The sequence below is a fragment of the Oncorhynchus mykiss genome, chromosome 5 (genome assembly GCF_057628025.1).
Source record: "Oncorhynchus mykiss isolate SJ-2025 chromosome 5, ASM5762802v1, whole genome shotgun sequence".
Lineage (NCBI taxonomy): Eukaryota > Metazoa > Chordata > Actinopteri > Salmoniformes > Salmonidae > Oncorhynchus > Oncorhynchus mykiss.
The window spans coordinates 55,427,258-55,439,390 of NC_143026.1; the positions used below are offsets into that span (position 1 = coordinate 55,427,258).

General features: G+C 44.7%; 1 protein-coding gene across 2 annotated transcripts in view; it reads left to right on the top strand.

Moving 5' to 3' along the window:
- LOC110524032 (coiled-coil domain-containing protein 50) overlaps positions 1–10,537 on the top strand; it is a 37,336-nt gene extending 26,799 nt beyond the window's left edge. For both annotated transcript variants that reach the window (XM_090235186.1, XM_036977829.2), the window contains 6 exons: positions 156–316; positions 807–851; positions 4,483–4,599; positions 4,913–4,992; positions 7,558–7,667; positions 7,995–10,537. In XM_090235186.1, coding sequence (XP_090091312.1) covers positions 156–316; positions 807–851; positions 4,483–4,599; positions 4,913–4,992; positions 7,558–7,667; positions 7,995–8,014 — 533 coding nt within the window. In that variant the 3' untranslated portion in view covers positions 8,015–10,537. The remainder of the gene's footprint in view (positions 1–155; positions 317–806; positions 852–4,482; positions 4,600–4,912; positions 4,993–7,557; positions 7,668–7,994) is intronic.
- Positions 10,538–12,133: the final 1,596 nt, after the last annotated feature.

Here is a 12,133-nt window from a genome sequence, read left to right on the forward strand (position 1 = left end):
CTACTGTCTCGGACCATAAATTTAAAAAATGCCAGTGACTTAAATCTATAGACACTGCACTACAAGCCCTGGAGGAATCAGAGTTGGGGATACTGTGGTTTGTATCATTGACTCGACATACAGCTGTATTAATTCGTATGTGGCGCCCCCTGCAGGTCGTATCGTGCAAGGGGGACCAGGGGGTCGCGGCGCAGTGGTGGTAGGAGGGGAGTACGGGATGGGCGAGGCCACCCAGGGCATCGCCCAACTGGACCTGAGGGAGCAGGAGATCCTGGACATGGAGGTGGCCCGGAAACTACAAGAGGAAGAGGTCAAGGTGAGAGGACTGGTCAGCGAGTGAATGTCGACGACCCCCCCCCCCCAAAAAAAAATGTAAAAACACCCTTTTATTTTCAAGATCATCCATGTCACAACCGTGTACTGTAATACTCCCTCTCGCCATTCAGTTGGCCTCTACCTTAGCCCCCTATTTTAGGTGCATTTAGTTACAGCAGCATCAAAGATACATGTATAGTTGTCATTTGTGCTGTGTTTTGGGGGGTTCATTGTCAATTTAACTTGGGGAATTTAACAACAGAATCTATGCATTGGCGATATCCTGACCAGTGTGAACAGCGGAGTCTACATTCAGTACATCTCAGCTTTGTATTGTGCCGTGTAGCTTCATGTCTCAAGTCTTTGAGGAAGGTCTTCGTCTCGACATGGCCACCTCCTATGTTATGATAATAATGTTCAGTACCCGAGGGGGGGGGGGGGGGAATGTGACTCAAACTTGGCTTCTAATTGTTGTTTTTTTCGGGTTCTAGGCGAGCAAGATGGACAAGCGCGCAGCCCAAGTGGCTCAGGATGAGGTAAGGATGTGGCCCCTTCTCTCGGTCTGGAAACTTCTGTTTTTTACAGACTGACGTGTCACTGCAAATCTCTCTCTCGCACTCTCTCGTTCACTTTATCGCTCTCTTTCTCTTGGCTGTCTCTCTCTCTCGTTCACTTTATCGCTCTCTTTCTCTTGGCTGTCTCTCTCTCTCGTTCACTTTATCGCTCTCTTTCTCTTGGCTGTCTCTCTCTCGTTCACTTTATCGCTCTCTTTCTCTTGGCTGTCTCTCTCTCTCTCTCTCGTTCACTTTATCGCTCTCTTTCTCTTGGCTGTCTCTCTCTCTTTCTCTTGGCTGTCTCTCTCTCTCGTTCACTTTATCGCTCTCTTTCTCTTGGCTGTCTCTCGCTCTCTCTCGTTCACTTTATCGCTCTCTCTTGGCTGTCTCTCGCTCTCTATCGCTCTCTCTTGGCTGTCTCTCGCTCACTTTATCGCTCTCTTTCTCTTGGCTGTCTCTCGCTCTCTCGTTCACTTTATCGCTCTCTTTCTCTTGGCTGTCTCTCGCTCTCTCTCGTTCACTTTATCGCTCTCTCTCTTGGCTGTCTCTCGCTCTCTATCGCTCTCTCTTGGCTGTCTCTCGCTCACTTTATCGCTCTCTTTCTCTTGGCTGTCTCTCGCTCTCTCTCGTTCACTTTATCGCTCTCTTTCTCTTGGCTGTCTCTCGCTCTCTCTCGTTCACTTTATCGCTCTCTTTCTCTTGGCTGTCTCTCGCTCTCTCTCGTTCACTTTATCGCTCTCTTTCTCTTGGCTGTCTCTCGCTCTCTCTCGTTCACTTTATCGCTCTCTTTCTCTTGGCTGTCTCTCGCTCTCTCTCGTTCACTTTATCGCTCTCTTTCTCTTGGCTGTCTCTCGCTCTCTCTCGTTCACTTTATCGCTCTCTTTCTCTTGGCTGTCTCTCGCTCTCTCTCGTTCACTTTATCGCTCTCTTTCTCTTGGCTGTCTCTCGCTCTCTCTCGTTCACTTTATCGCTCTCTTTCTCTTGGCTGTCTCTCGCTCTCTCTCGTTCACTTTATCGCTCTCTTTCTCTTGGCTGTCTCTCGCTCTCTCTCGTTCACTTTATCGCTCTCTTTCTCTTGGCTGTCTCTCGCTCTCTCTCGTTCACTTTATCGCTCTCTTTCTCTTGGCTGTCTCTCGCTCTCTCTCGTTCACTTTATCGCTCTCTTTCTCTTGGCTGTCTCTCGCTCTCTCTCGTTCACTTTATCGCTCTCTTTCTCTTGGCTGTCTCTCGCTCTCTCTCGTTCACTTTATCGCTCTCTTTCTCTTGGCTGTCTCTCGCTCTCTCTCGTTCACTTTATCGCTCTCTTTCTCTTGGCTGTCTCTCGCTCTCTCTCGTTCACTTTATCGCTCTCTTTCTCTTGGCTGTCTCTCGCTCTCTCTCGTTCACTTTATCGCTCTCTTTCTCTTGGCTGTCTCTCGCTCTCTCTCGTTCACTTTATCGCTCTCTTTCTCTTGGCTGTCTCTCGCTCTCTCTCGTTCACTTTATCGCTCTCTTTCTCTTGGCTGTCTCTCGCTCTCTCTCGTTCACTTTATCGCTCTCTTTCTCTTGGCTGTCTCTCGCTCTCTCTCGTTCACTTTATCGCTCTCTTTCTCTTGGCTGTCTCTCGCTCTCTCTCGTTCACTTTATCGCTCTCTTTCTCTTGGCTGTCTCTCGCTCTCTCTCGTTCACTTTATCGCTCTCTTTCTCTTGGCTGTCTCTCGCTCTCTCTCGTTCACTTTATCGCTCTCTTTCTCTTGGCTGTCTCTCGCTCTCTCTCGTTCACTTTATCGCTCTCTTTCTCTTGGCTGTCTCTCGCTCTCTCTCGTTCACTTTATCGCTCTCTTTCTCTTGGCTGTCTCTCGCTCTCTCTCGTTCACTTTATCGCTCTCTTTCTCTTGGCTGTCTCTCGCTCTCTCTCGTTCACTTTATCGCTCTCTTTCTCTTGGCTGTCTCTCGCTCTCTCTCGTTCACTTTATCGCTCTCTTTCTCTTGGCTGTCTCTCGCTCTCTCTCGTTCACTTTATCGCTCTCTTTCTCTTGGCTGTCTCTCGCTCTCTCTCGTTCACTTTATCGCTCTCTTTCTCTTGGCTGTCTCTCGCTCTCTCTCGTTCACTTTATCGCTCTCTTTCTCTTGGCTGTCTCTCGCTCTCTCTCGTTCACTTTATCGCTCTCTTTCTCTTGGCTGTCTCTCGCTCTCTCTCGTTCACTTTATCGCTCTCTTTCTCTTGGCTGTCTCTCGCTCTCTCTCGTTCACTTTATCGCTCTCTTTCTCTTGGCTGTCTCTCGCTCTCTCTCGTTCACTTTATCGCTCTCTTTCTCTTGGCTGTCTCTCGCTCTCTCTCGTTCACTTTATCGCTCTCTTTCTCTTGGCTGTCTCTCGCTCTCTCTCGTTCACTTTATCGCTCTCTTTCTCTTGGCTGTCTCTCGCTCTCTCTCGTTCACTTTATCGCTCTCTTTCTCTTGGCTGTCTCTCGCTCTCTCTCGTTCACTTTATCGCTCTCTTTCTCTTGGCTGTCTCTCGCTCTCTCTCGTTCACTTTATCGCTCTCTTTCTCTTGGCTGTCTCTCGCTCTCTCTCGTTCACTTTATCGCTCTCTTTCTCTTGGCTGTCTCTCGCTCTCTCTCGTTCACTTTATCGCTCTCTTTCTCTTGGCTGTCTCTCGCTCTCTCTCGTTCACTTTATCGCTCTCTTTCTCTTGGCTGTCTCTCGCTCTCTCTCGTTCACTTTATCGCTCTCTTTCTCTTGGCTGTCTCTCGCTCTCTCTCGTTCACTTTATCGCTCTCTTTCTCTTGGCTGTCTCTCGCTCTCTCTCGTTCACTTTATCGCTCTCTTTCTCTTGGCTGTCTCTCGCTCTCTCTCGTTCACTTTATCGCTCTCTTTCTCTTGGCTGTCTCTCGCTCTCTCTCGTTCACTTTATCGCTCTCTTTCTCTTGGCTGTCTCTCGCTCTCTCTCGTTCACTTTATCGCTCTCTTTCTCTTGGCTGTCTCTCGCTCTCTCTCGTTCACTTTATCGCTCTCTTTCTCTTGGCTGTCTCTCGCTCTCTCTCGTTCACTTTATCGCTCTCTTTCTCTTGGCTGTCTCTCGCTCTCTCTCGTTCACTTTATCGCTCTCTTTCTCTTGGCTGTCTCTCGCTCTCTCTCGTTCACTTTATCGCTCTCTTTCTCTTGGCTGTCTCTCGCTCTCTCTCGTTCACTTTATCGCTCTCTTTCTCTTGGCTGTCTCTCTCTGTCTTGCCCGGTCTCTCAGTCACTGATGTCTCGACTTTCACCCCATCAATAAAGCCAGCTATTGAGCGTGACAGTGGTTTGCCTTTGTTAAATAAATGATAACCCTGGTCCCATTTATTCTCTTTGGTCGGTTTTAACCTGGGGTTAATCACATTTCACCACATCATGGGTAATAGCTCTTGTCAGTGTATACTGCCAGATAACATATGAAGCAGCACTACTGTATGTGGCTGAAAAGTTCAATCTGGGATTGGAAAAACAACGGTGGGTACCAAGCCACTTGTTTAGGTAAACCGCTGGGGGATGGGGCTGGAGAAGTGTCACCGCGCTCTAATTCATTGGGACAAGGAGTGCGTCTGTCTTGTACTAGAGCTGTGTAGTGAACCAGGTTGTATTGGCGCCGTCAGGAGATAGCCCGGCTGCTGATGGAGCAGGAGAAGAAGGAGTACAAGAAGTCCAGGGAGAAGGAGAAGCAGGGGATGAGGCTGGAAGAGAGGAGGCGGCCAGAGGGAGGAGACTTCAAGGTGACTGGTCTTCTTCGCATCGTTTTTCTGGACGAGACGACTTTATGATCAGTAACACTTTGACTTTAGCACTACATGTACAGTATTTTGATAGTCATCAAGATGGAATTTGTGTTCAATACTGTAATGTATGGATGCATGTATTTTAACTTTGGTGCCGATTATGATCTGGTTTTGACATAGGAGTTCTGTAGTAAGAGAGCCACGGTGTATTGGCACAGTTTAGGGTGCCTGTTTTTTTTTTGTCAACTTGTTGATAATGGATTCCAGACCACAGATAGACAGGAAAACACTATCTGTATGTGTGTTCCAGCCCAACTCAGAGGAGGTAGTGCGTCCCAGGTCCCGAGAGGAGGAGTATCAGAGGCACAGGAACCACCAAAAGCCTGCCAGGTATGTCTCACTCTATTAGCTGCAACAATGTAGAACACCTTATTACAACGTTGTAGCACCGATTTACAGAGGGGCAAACAAGTATTTAGTCAGCCACCAATTGTGCAAGACCCAGCTACATTTCATCTTCAATGCCCTTGCTGATGGAAGGAGGTTTTCACTCAAAATCTCACGATACATGGCCCCATTCATTCTTTCCTTTACACGGATCAGTCGTCCTGGTCCCTTGGCAGAAAAACAGCCCCAAAGCATGATGTTTCCACCCCCATGCTTCACAGTAGGTATGGTGTTCTTTGGATGCAACTCAGCATTCTTTGTCCTCCAAACACGACGAGTTGAGTTTTTACCACAAAGTTATATTTTGGTTTCATCTGACATTCTCCCAATCTTCTTCTGGATCATCTAAATGCTCTCTAGCAAACTTCAGACGGGCCTGGACATGTACTGGCTTAAGCAGGGGGACACGTCTGGCACGGCAGGATTTGAGTCCCTGGCGGCTTAGTGTGTTACTGATGGTAGGCTTTGTTACTTTGGTCCCAGCTCTCTGCAGGTCGTTCACTAGGTCCCCCCCGTGTGGTTCTGGGATTTTTGCTTGTGAATTTTGACCCCACAGGGTGAGATCTTGCTTGGAGCCCCAGATCAAGTGCAGGTCTACAATTTTGGCCAGGTGCAGGTCTACAATTTTGTTTCTGGTGTCCTTTGACAGCTCTTTGGTCTTGGCCATAGTGGAGTTTGGAGTGTGACTGTTTGAGGTTGTAGACAGGTGTCTTTTATACTAATAACAAGTTCAAACAGGTGACATTAATACAGGTAACGAGTGGAGGACAGAGGAGCCTCTTAAAGAAGAAGTTACAGGTCTGTGAGAACCAGAAATCTTGCTTGTAGGTGACCAAATACTTATTTTCCACCATAATTTGCAAATAAATTCATTAAAAATCCTACAATGTGATTTTCTGGATTTTTTTTCTAATTTTGTCTGTCATAGTTGAAGTGTACCTATGATAAATTACAGGCCTCATCTTTTTATGTGGGAGAACTTGCACAATTGGTGGCTGACTAAATACTTTTTTGCCCCACTGTACCTAGATAGAGTCCAAGTCAAAAGTTTGGATACTTACACATTCAAGGGTTTTTATTTACTTTTTTGCATTGTAGAATAATAGTGAAGATGTCAAAACTATGGAATCATATAGATTTTAGATTCTTCAAAGTAGCCACCCTTTACTTTGACAGCTTTGCACACTTTCATTCTATCAACCAGCTAATGAGGAATACTTTTCCAACAGTCTTGAAGGAGTTCCCACATATGCTGAGCACTTGTTGGCTGCTTTTCCTAGACTCTGCGGTCCTACTCATTCCAAACCATCTCAATTGGGTTGAGGTCGGGTGATTGTGGAGGCTAGGTCATCTGATGCAGCACTCCATCACTCTCCTTGGTCAAATAGCCCTTACAAAACCTGGAGATTTGTTTTTGGTCTTTGTCCTGTTGAAAAACAAATGATAGTCCCACTAAGCGCAGACTCATCAGACCAAAGGACAGATTTCCACCGGTCTAATGTCCATTGCTCGTGTTTCTTTGCCTGAGCAAGTTTCTTCTTATTATTGGTTTCCTTTAGTAGTGGTTTCTTTGCAGCAATTTGACCATGAAGGCCTGTTTCACGCATTCTCCTCTGAACAATTGATGTTGAGGTATCTGTTACTTGAACTCTGTGAAGCATTTATTTGGGCTGCAATTTCTGAGGCTGGTTACTCTGATGAACTTGTCCTTATTTTCTGGGTCTTCCTTTCCTGTTGCGGTCCTCATGAGAGCCAGTTTCATCATAGAGCTTGGTGGTTTTTACAACTGCACTTTAATAAAATGTACGTTTTTGGAATTTTACATATTGACTGACCTTCATGTCTTAAAGTAATGATGGACTGTCATTTCTCTTTGCTTATTTGAGCTGTTCTTGCCATAATATGGACTTGGTCTTTTACCAAATAAGGCTATATTCTGTATACTACACCTACCATGTCACAACAACTGATTGGCTCAAACACATTAATTCCACAAATTGACTTAACAAGGCGCACCTGTTAATTGAAATGCATTCCAGGTGACTACCACATGAAGCTGGTTGAGAGAATGCCAAGTGTGTGCAAAGCTGTCAAGGCAAAAAGGTGGCTACTTTGAAGAATCCCACATAAAATATTTAGATTTGTTTAACACTTTTTTTTTTTTCTTGCTTACTACATGATTCCATATGTGTTATTTCTTAGTTTTGATGTCTTCACTATTACTCTACAATGTAAAATATAAAGAAAAACCCTTGCATGAGGTGGTGTGTCCAAACTGACTGGTACCGTGTGTGTGTGTGTGTGTGTGTGTGTGTATGTGTGTGTATATATATATATATATATATATATATATATAAATAATGCAGTATTAAAGCTGATCTACCCCCCCCCCCCACAACATTGCAACACTTATCACAACATTAAATACACCCCTTGTTACATTAAACTCTTTTTACACCAATATAATGCCCTTACAACATGATTTGTTATTTCTCTCTCGTCTCTCAGACCTCCTCAACCTCTTCCACAGGACTATGAGAATGTGGAGACCAGCTACAGCTACTCAGAGAGCCACTACTCTTCCCGCACTCCAGCCAGACCTGAGGCTGCTTACAAAGGTCAGTCCAGCTACCGGAGGCCCCCTGCTGTGTTTTTTAAGTTACATTACCCGACTAGATCAGCGTGTACATTGAGTGCAACGTTCTACTGAACCAGTCTGACTCCCATTGTCACTTGGATCGTTTTAGTGCAGATTTAACCCTCTTTCCAATGGAGCTAACTATCCAGCATACCACGTTGTTGACATGCGCTGAACGGATTAGTTAATTTCCTAAGAGATCTCCCACTGTTTTGGATTCTCTACCATACACACACAGTTGTGGTTGCAATGAAAAGTTTAAGCTTATGTCTGCTGTCTCTTATTTTTTTATGTCTGTCTCTTCCAGGTACCTATTACAGGCAGTGACCCAGGCTCCCTAAGTTATCCATCCGTGACTTTGTTGTTCCTTTTCTTTTTTACTCATCGTTGCTGTATTTGTAAAAACTCCCATCACTTTATATTGACCAAGAGCCTTGGGACAATGTCACCTAGTCGTTGGCGGTGGGATTCTCCAGCATGTCCAGTTGGCCGGGAGTTCGGGAAAACGTGCGGCTGAGAGCATACACTCTTTTATCGTTCCCTTTTTTTCCATTTTGGTTGTCTTCTTTCAATTGGCGCAACAGCCAAGAAGACTCAAAGGAGATGCCTTGTGATATTTGTCCTCTTGCTGGCTTTTAACTGTTGAAGATGATGATGGGGGGAGATGAAGGCGTTTCTGTTTTGCTGTAGTTGTCGTTTGCTGGTGTTTCCGTCCGTCTGTGGATCATGGTGAATCAATCCTTTGCTGGATATACTGTAACTGTGCAATCGCCGTCTATCTATCGCTGTCTATGGGATGTGCCTGTATTTGGAGCCGAAATGGCCTCCCATTGTACGTCTTTGAGCCAAGATGGCCGACGCTTGTGTTTTGCACTCCCAGGCTCCAGTTCTCCCGTCCTCGTATTGTGCTGCGCATCTAGGATGAACAACGTGACAGGCCCAGTCATACGTGCTGCGCTGCATATAATACTCCTTTTGATAAGACATTTTAGCATTTTATTCACAGGGGGGGAGAAAAAAAAGAGAACCTACTATATCAGGATGCTGGGTCTTTTGGCTTTGTGTTTTAATGCTTTCCAGTCCAGAAGCGAATGGTGATCGTATGTGGACTTCTGACTTGTTGCTGGCTGTATGCTGTTTCCATATGCGTGTATTTTTCCCCTGTGTCTTTCTAAAGGGGCATTTCCCTACTTGGAATGAAGACTTGGGAGGTAGAAGTGGGGTTTTATGGGACATACTGCCATGGTTAAGTGTTTTACGTGCATGCTTACTGACTGTGCTCTCTTGTGGGCTGAATTTCTATCCTCTCTGCGAAACTCTGACACTCCGTGAGTCAACGAGAGCCCAAGCCACTGAACTCCATCCATTTTGTTTTGTGGATGAACAAAATGCTCTTTGTAAATATTGCCCTAATATATTTGGTTGTATGTTCCATCCAGTATTTGATAGTCTCATCTGTTTACATGCTCTCAGCGCTAAGACAAGTTGACCAGTAAGAATTGAATGCATGTATATTGCACCTCTGTGCCAAACATAAGATTGTGGTGGTCTTGGCAGGGCTGTATTCACTTGGAACCAAACGGGACAAAACAAGGAGGGACCTAACTGAATTGGCAGAAATAGAAACTCTGATTTTTGTTGCAAAACATTTTCCGTTGCAAAATCTTTTCTGTACATTCCATAATAAAAATGCATTCTGTCTCTCTCTCACACACACCACTCCTCTCTGACCGAGAGGGTTGTGTCACATGAGTAAACATTCCCAGGGTAGACATGCATGAGAGAGTGGAGGGAAGTTTCAGTCATCCACGGAATTAACAGGGAAAGTGAGAACAGGATTTCTTTCTACTCAAAAGGGACCTATTGACTCAGACAGCTGTGTTGATAGGGTTCACTGCTCCGTGGCCAGTTGTCATTTTCTCATCATATTGAATAAAGATCACAATAGTGGGAATAGAGAACACACATATCAGACGTCCTCCTGTAATAGAGATGCATGTATCAAAAGGGGTTACAGGAGGCTATAGGGACTTTTGGATATAGCACACCTCCCAAATTGCACCCTATTCCCTATGTAGTGCACTACTTTTGACCAGGACCCATAGTGCACACATTTCCCCCCCAGAGCACTATGTAGGGAATAGGGTGCCATTTGGGAGACTTGCACATTGTGCCGCAAATGGACATGGCGCATAATGGACATAATTGTTTATTTCACAGGTGGAAAGAGTAAATCAGACACTGTTCCCAATTTGATAGACATTAAATGTTTAATTATGATCCTGTCGTATTTTAGATTTTCCCCCATTGACCGAGCTTCTTTATCCAAGTCCGATGGCGTGCTTTGTCCGAGTTGGTGGCATCTGCCCCGGAGACTCTTCTGTACTCGTCAAGACATTTTGATACGTGTAAAAATGTTCTGGATAAGATTTGTGCCATTTTAAGGATGATTATTGTCTGGGACTTGTCGATAAACGGGGAATCTCTGCTCTTTTTAAGATAATGACAGTGGAGGAGGATCGGTGTAAAAAAAAAAATCCCAGAACTAAGGGATATGTATTTTTCCTTTCGTCTGATAATAGGATCACCTTGTGGACAAATTGAATATCGAATTAGAACACGTACATCATCGGAACAGATAGTGAGTGCATATTGGTGATTTGCTGTATACTGATTTGTGCTATATGCTGTGAGCGCAAAACGAACTGAAATCGAGTCACGTTTGAACCGTTTCGCGATCCAGGGTCTGTATGCGGCCTACAAAATCAAAGACGTGTGTGTTTTGGCGCTTACTGTGAGACTCTTTTGTATCATGAACTGAATAAACGTTTTGCTTTTACCATCTCAAAACAATATTTGCATGTGTTTTATTCACTAAACATATGTCCAATTCTGTGGCGTCACTTGTATTCTAACTTCAGGCCCGGGTTCGATATCACATTTCTATCGAGACTAAAACATGATGCAAGGCACACAAGTGAATGGTTTATGTATGGCCCCCAACTAGCCTAAATATTTTGAGGTGCATTTGGGTGCTATTACTGTAGCTCCCCTCGGAAAGAATCAATCGAGATTCAGACTCCTAGGAATTGGCTTAGTGTTTATTCAGCGAGTTACAGATATTGTACGAATCGTATTGCAGAAGAGTTGCCAATCAAAGCACAAGTATTAAATATGTCAGTGTAAAGTCAACCATATTCTCTTAACACTACACTGAGAACATGTTGTGCTGCATTCCATCTTTTCAGTCTCTTGTCAGGGAAAAGGGATGGTCTGGGTAGGATTCCCCACTTACCTATAGAGAGAGAGAGGACATGCATACACTTATTGCAGCATTCTGTTGATGCCCTGGTTTTGCCTGCACCACAATGTGGAATGGAGGAAGGCTGTCTCCAACACACAGTACTATCCAAGGGCCAATTCCATGTTTTAGCCTACAAGTTAAGACTTCGGTCATGTTCACTAGGCAAACGTTTGCTCTAAATAACATAAGGCTATCTGAACATTCCGCAACGTTGTGCCCCTGCTTAATGCGCCCCCTCATAATCCTGTAACGCCGACCAGGTTAACAGGAAGTGGCAAATGTTACAAAGCCACGTTTTATGTAGGCCTAGTCTAATTGTAATCTCTGTTCACACGTGTGTTTGTTCTAACTAAGCGGTTATGAGACATTTACCAGTAATGACATGGTTGACTCCTGATCAATATTTGCATTACAAGGCAACTGTACCAAATGAGTATCACCAGTTTGTTACAAGTGTAACCTGTTTTCACTGTAGGGCCTGCAACTGCTATGCTTGTACGAAGTCTTGTTGGGCACAGAGGTGAAATGGTACTCAAATCATTATGGATTGAAATTACTAAAAAACTAGCACATTATTTTCTTGTTTGAACAGTGAAATTTGCTCACTTTTCTCCCCTTCAACGTTCATGATAATGCAGAAGAAAAGTGTACAAAAAATGTTTAAGGACACCTTCCTAATATTGAGTTTCACCCCCTTCCATTTTTTCTTCTTCAGAACATCCTACATTTTTACGGGGCATGAACTCGACAAGGTGTCAAGCGCTCCACAGGAATGCTGGCCCATGTTGACCTGAAATGCTTCCCACAGTTGTGTCAAGTTGGATGGATGTTCTTTGGGCGGTGGACCATTTTTGATTCACACAGGAAACTGTTTGAGTGCGGGAAAACCCTAGAGCGGCGTGGCAGTTCTTGTCACAAACCGGTGCACCTACTACCAAACCCTGTTCAAAGGCACTTCAATCTTTCACCCTCCTGAATGGCACACACAATCTATGTCATGGAAAGAGCAGGTGTCCTTAATCTTTTGCTACAGTATCCTACAATAAATTGTCAGCCAAATAGATTTGTTTGCTAAAAAAAAACAACTACCATTGTCCATCTCCAGATTAACAGCCTAAAATCTACTCATTTGGTTTTCATGA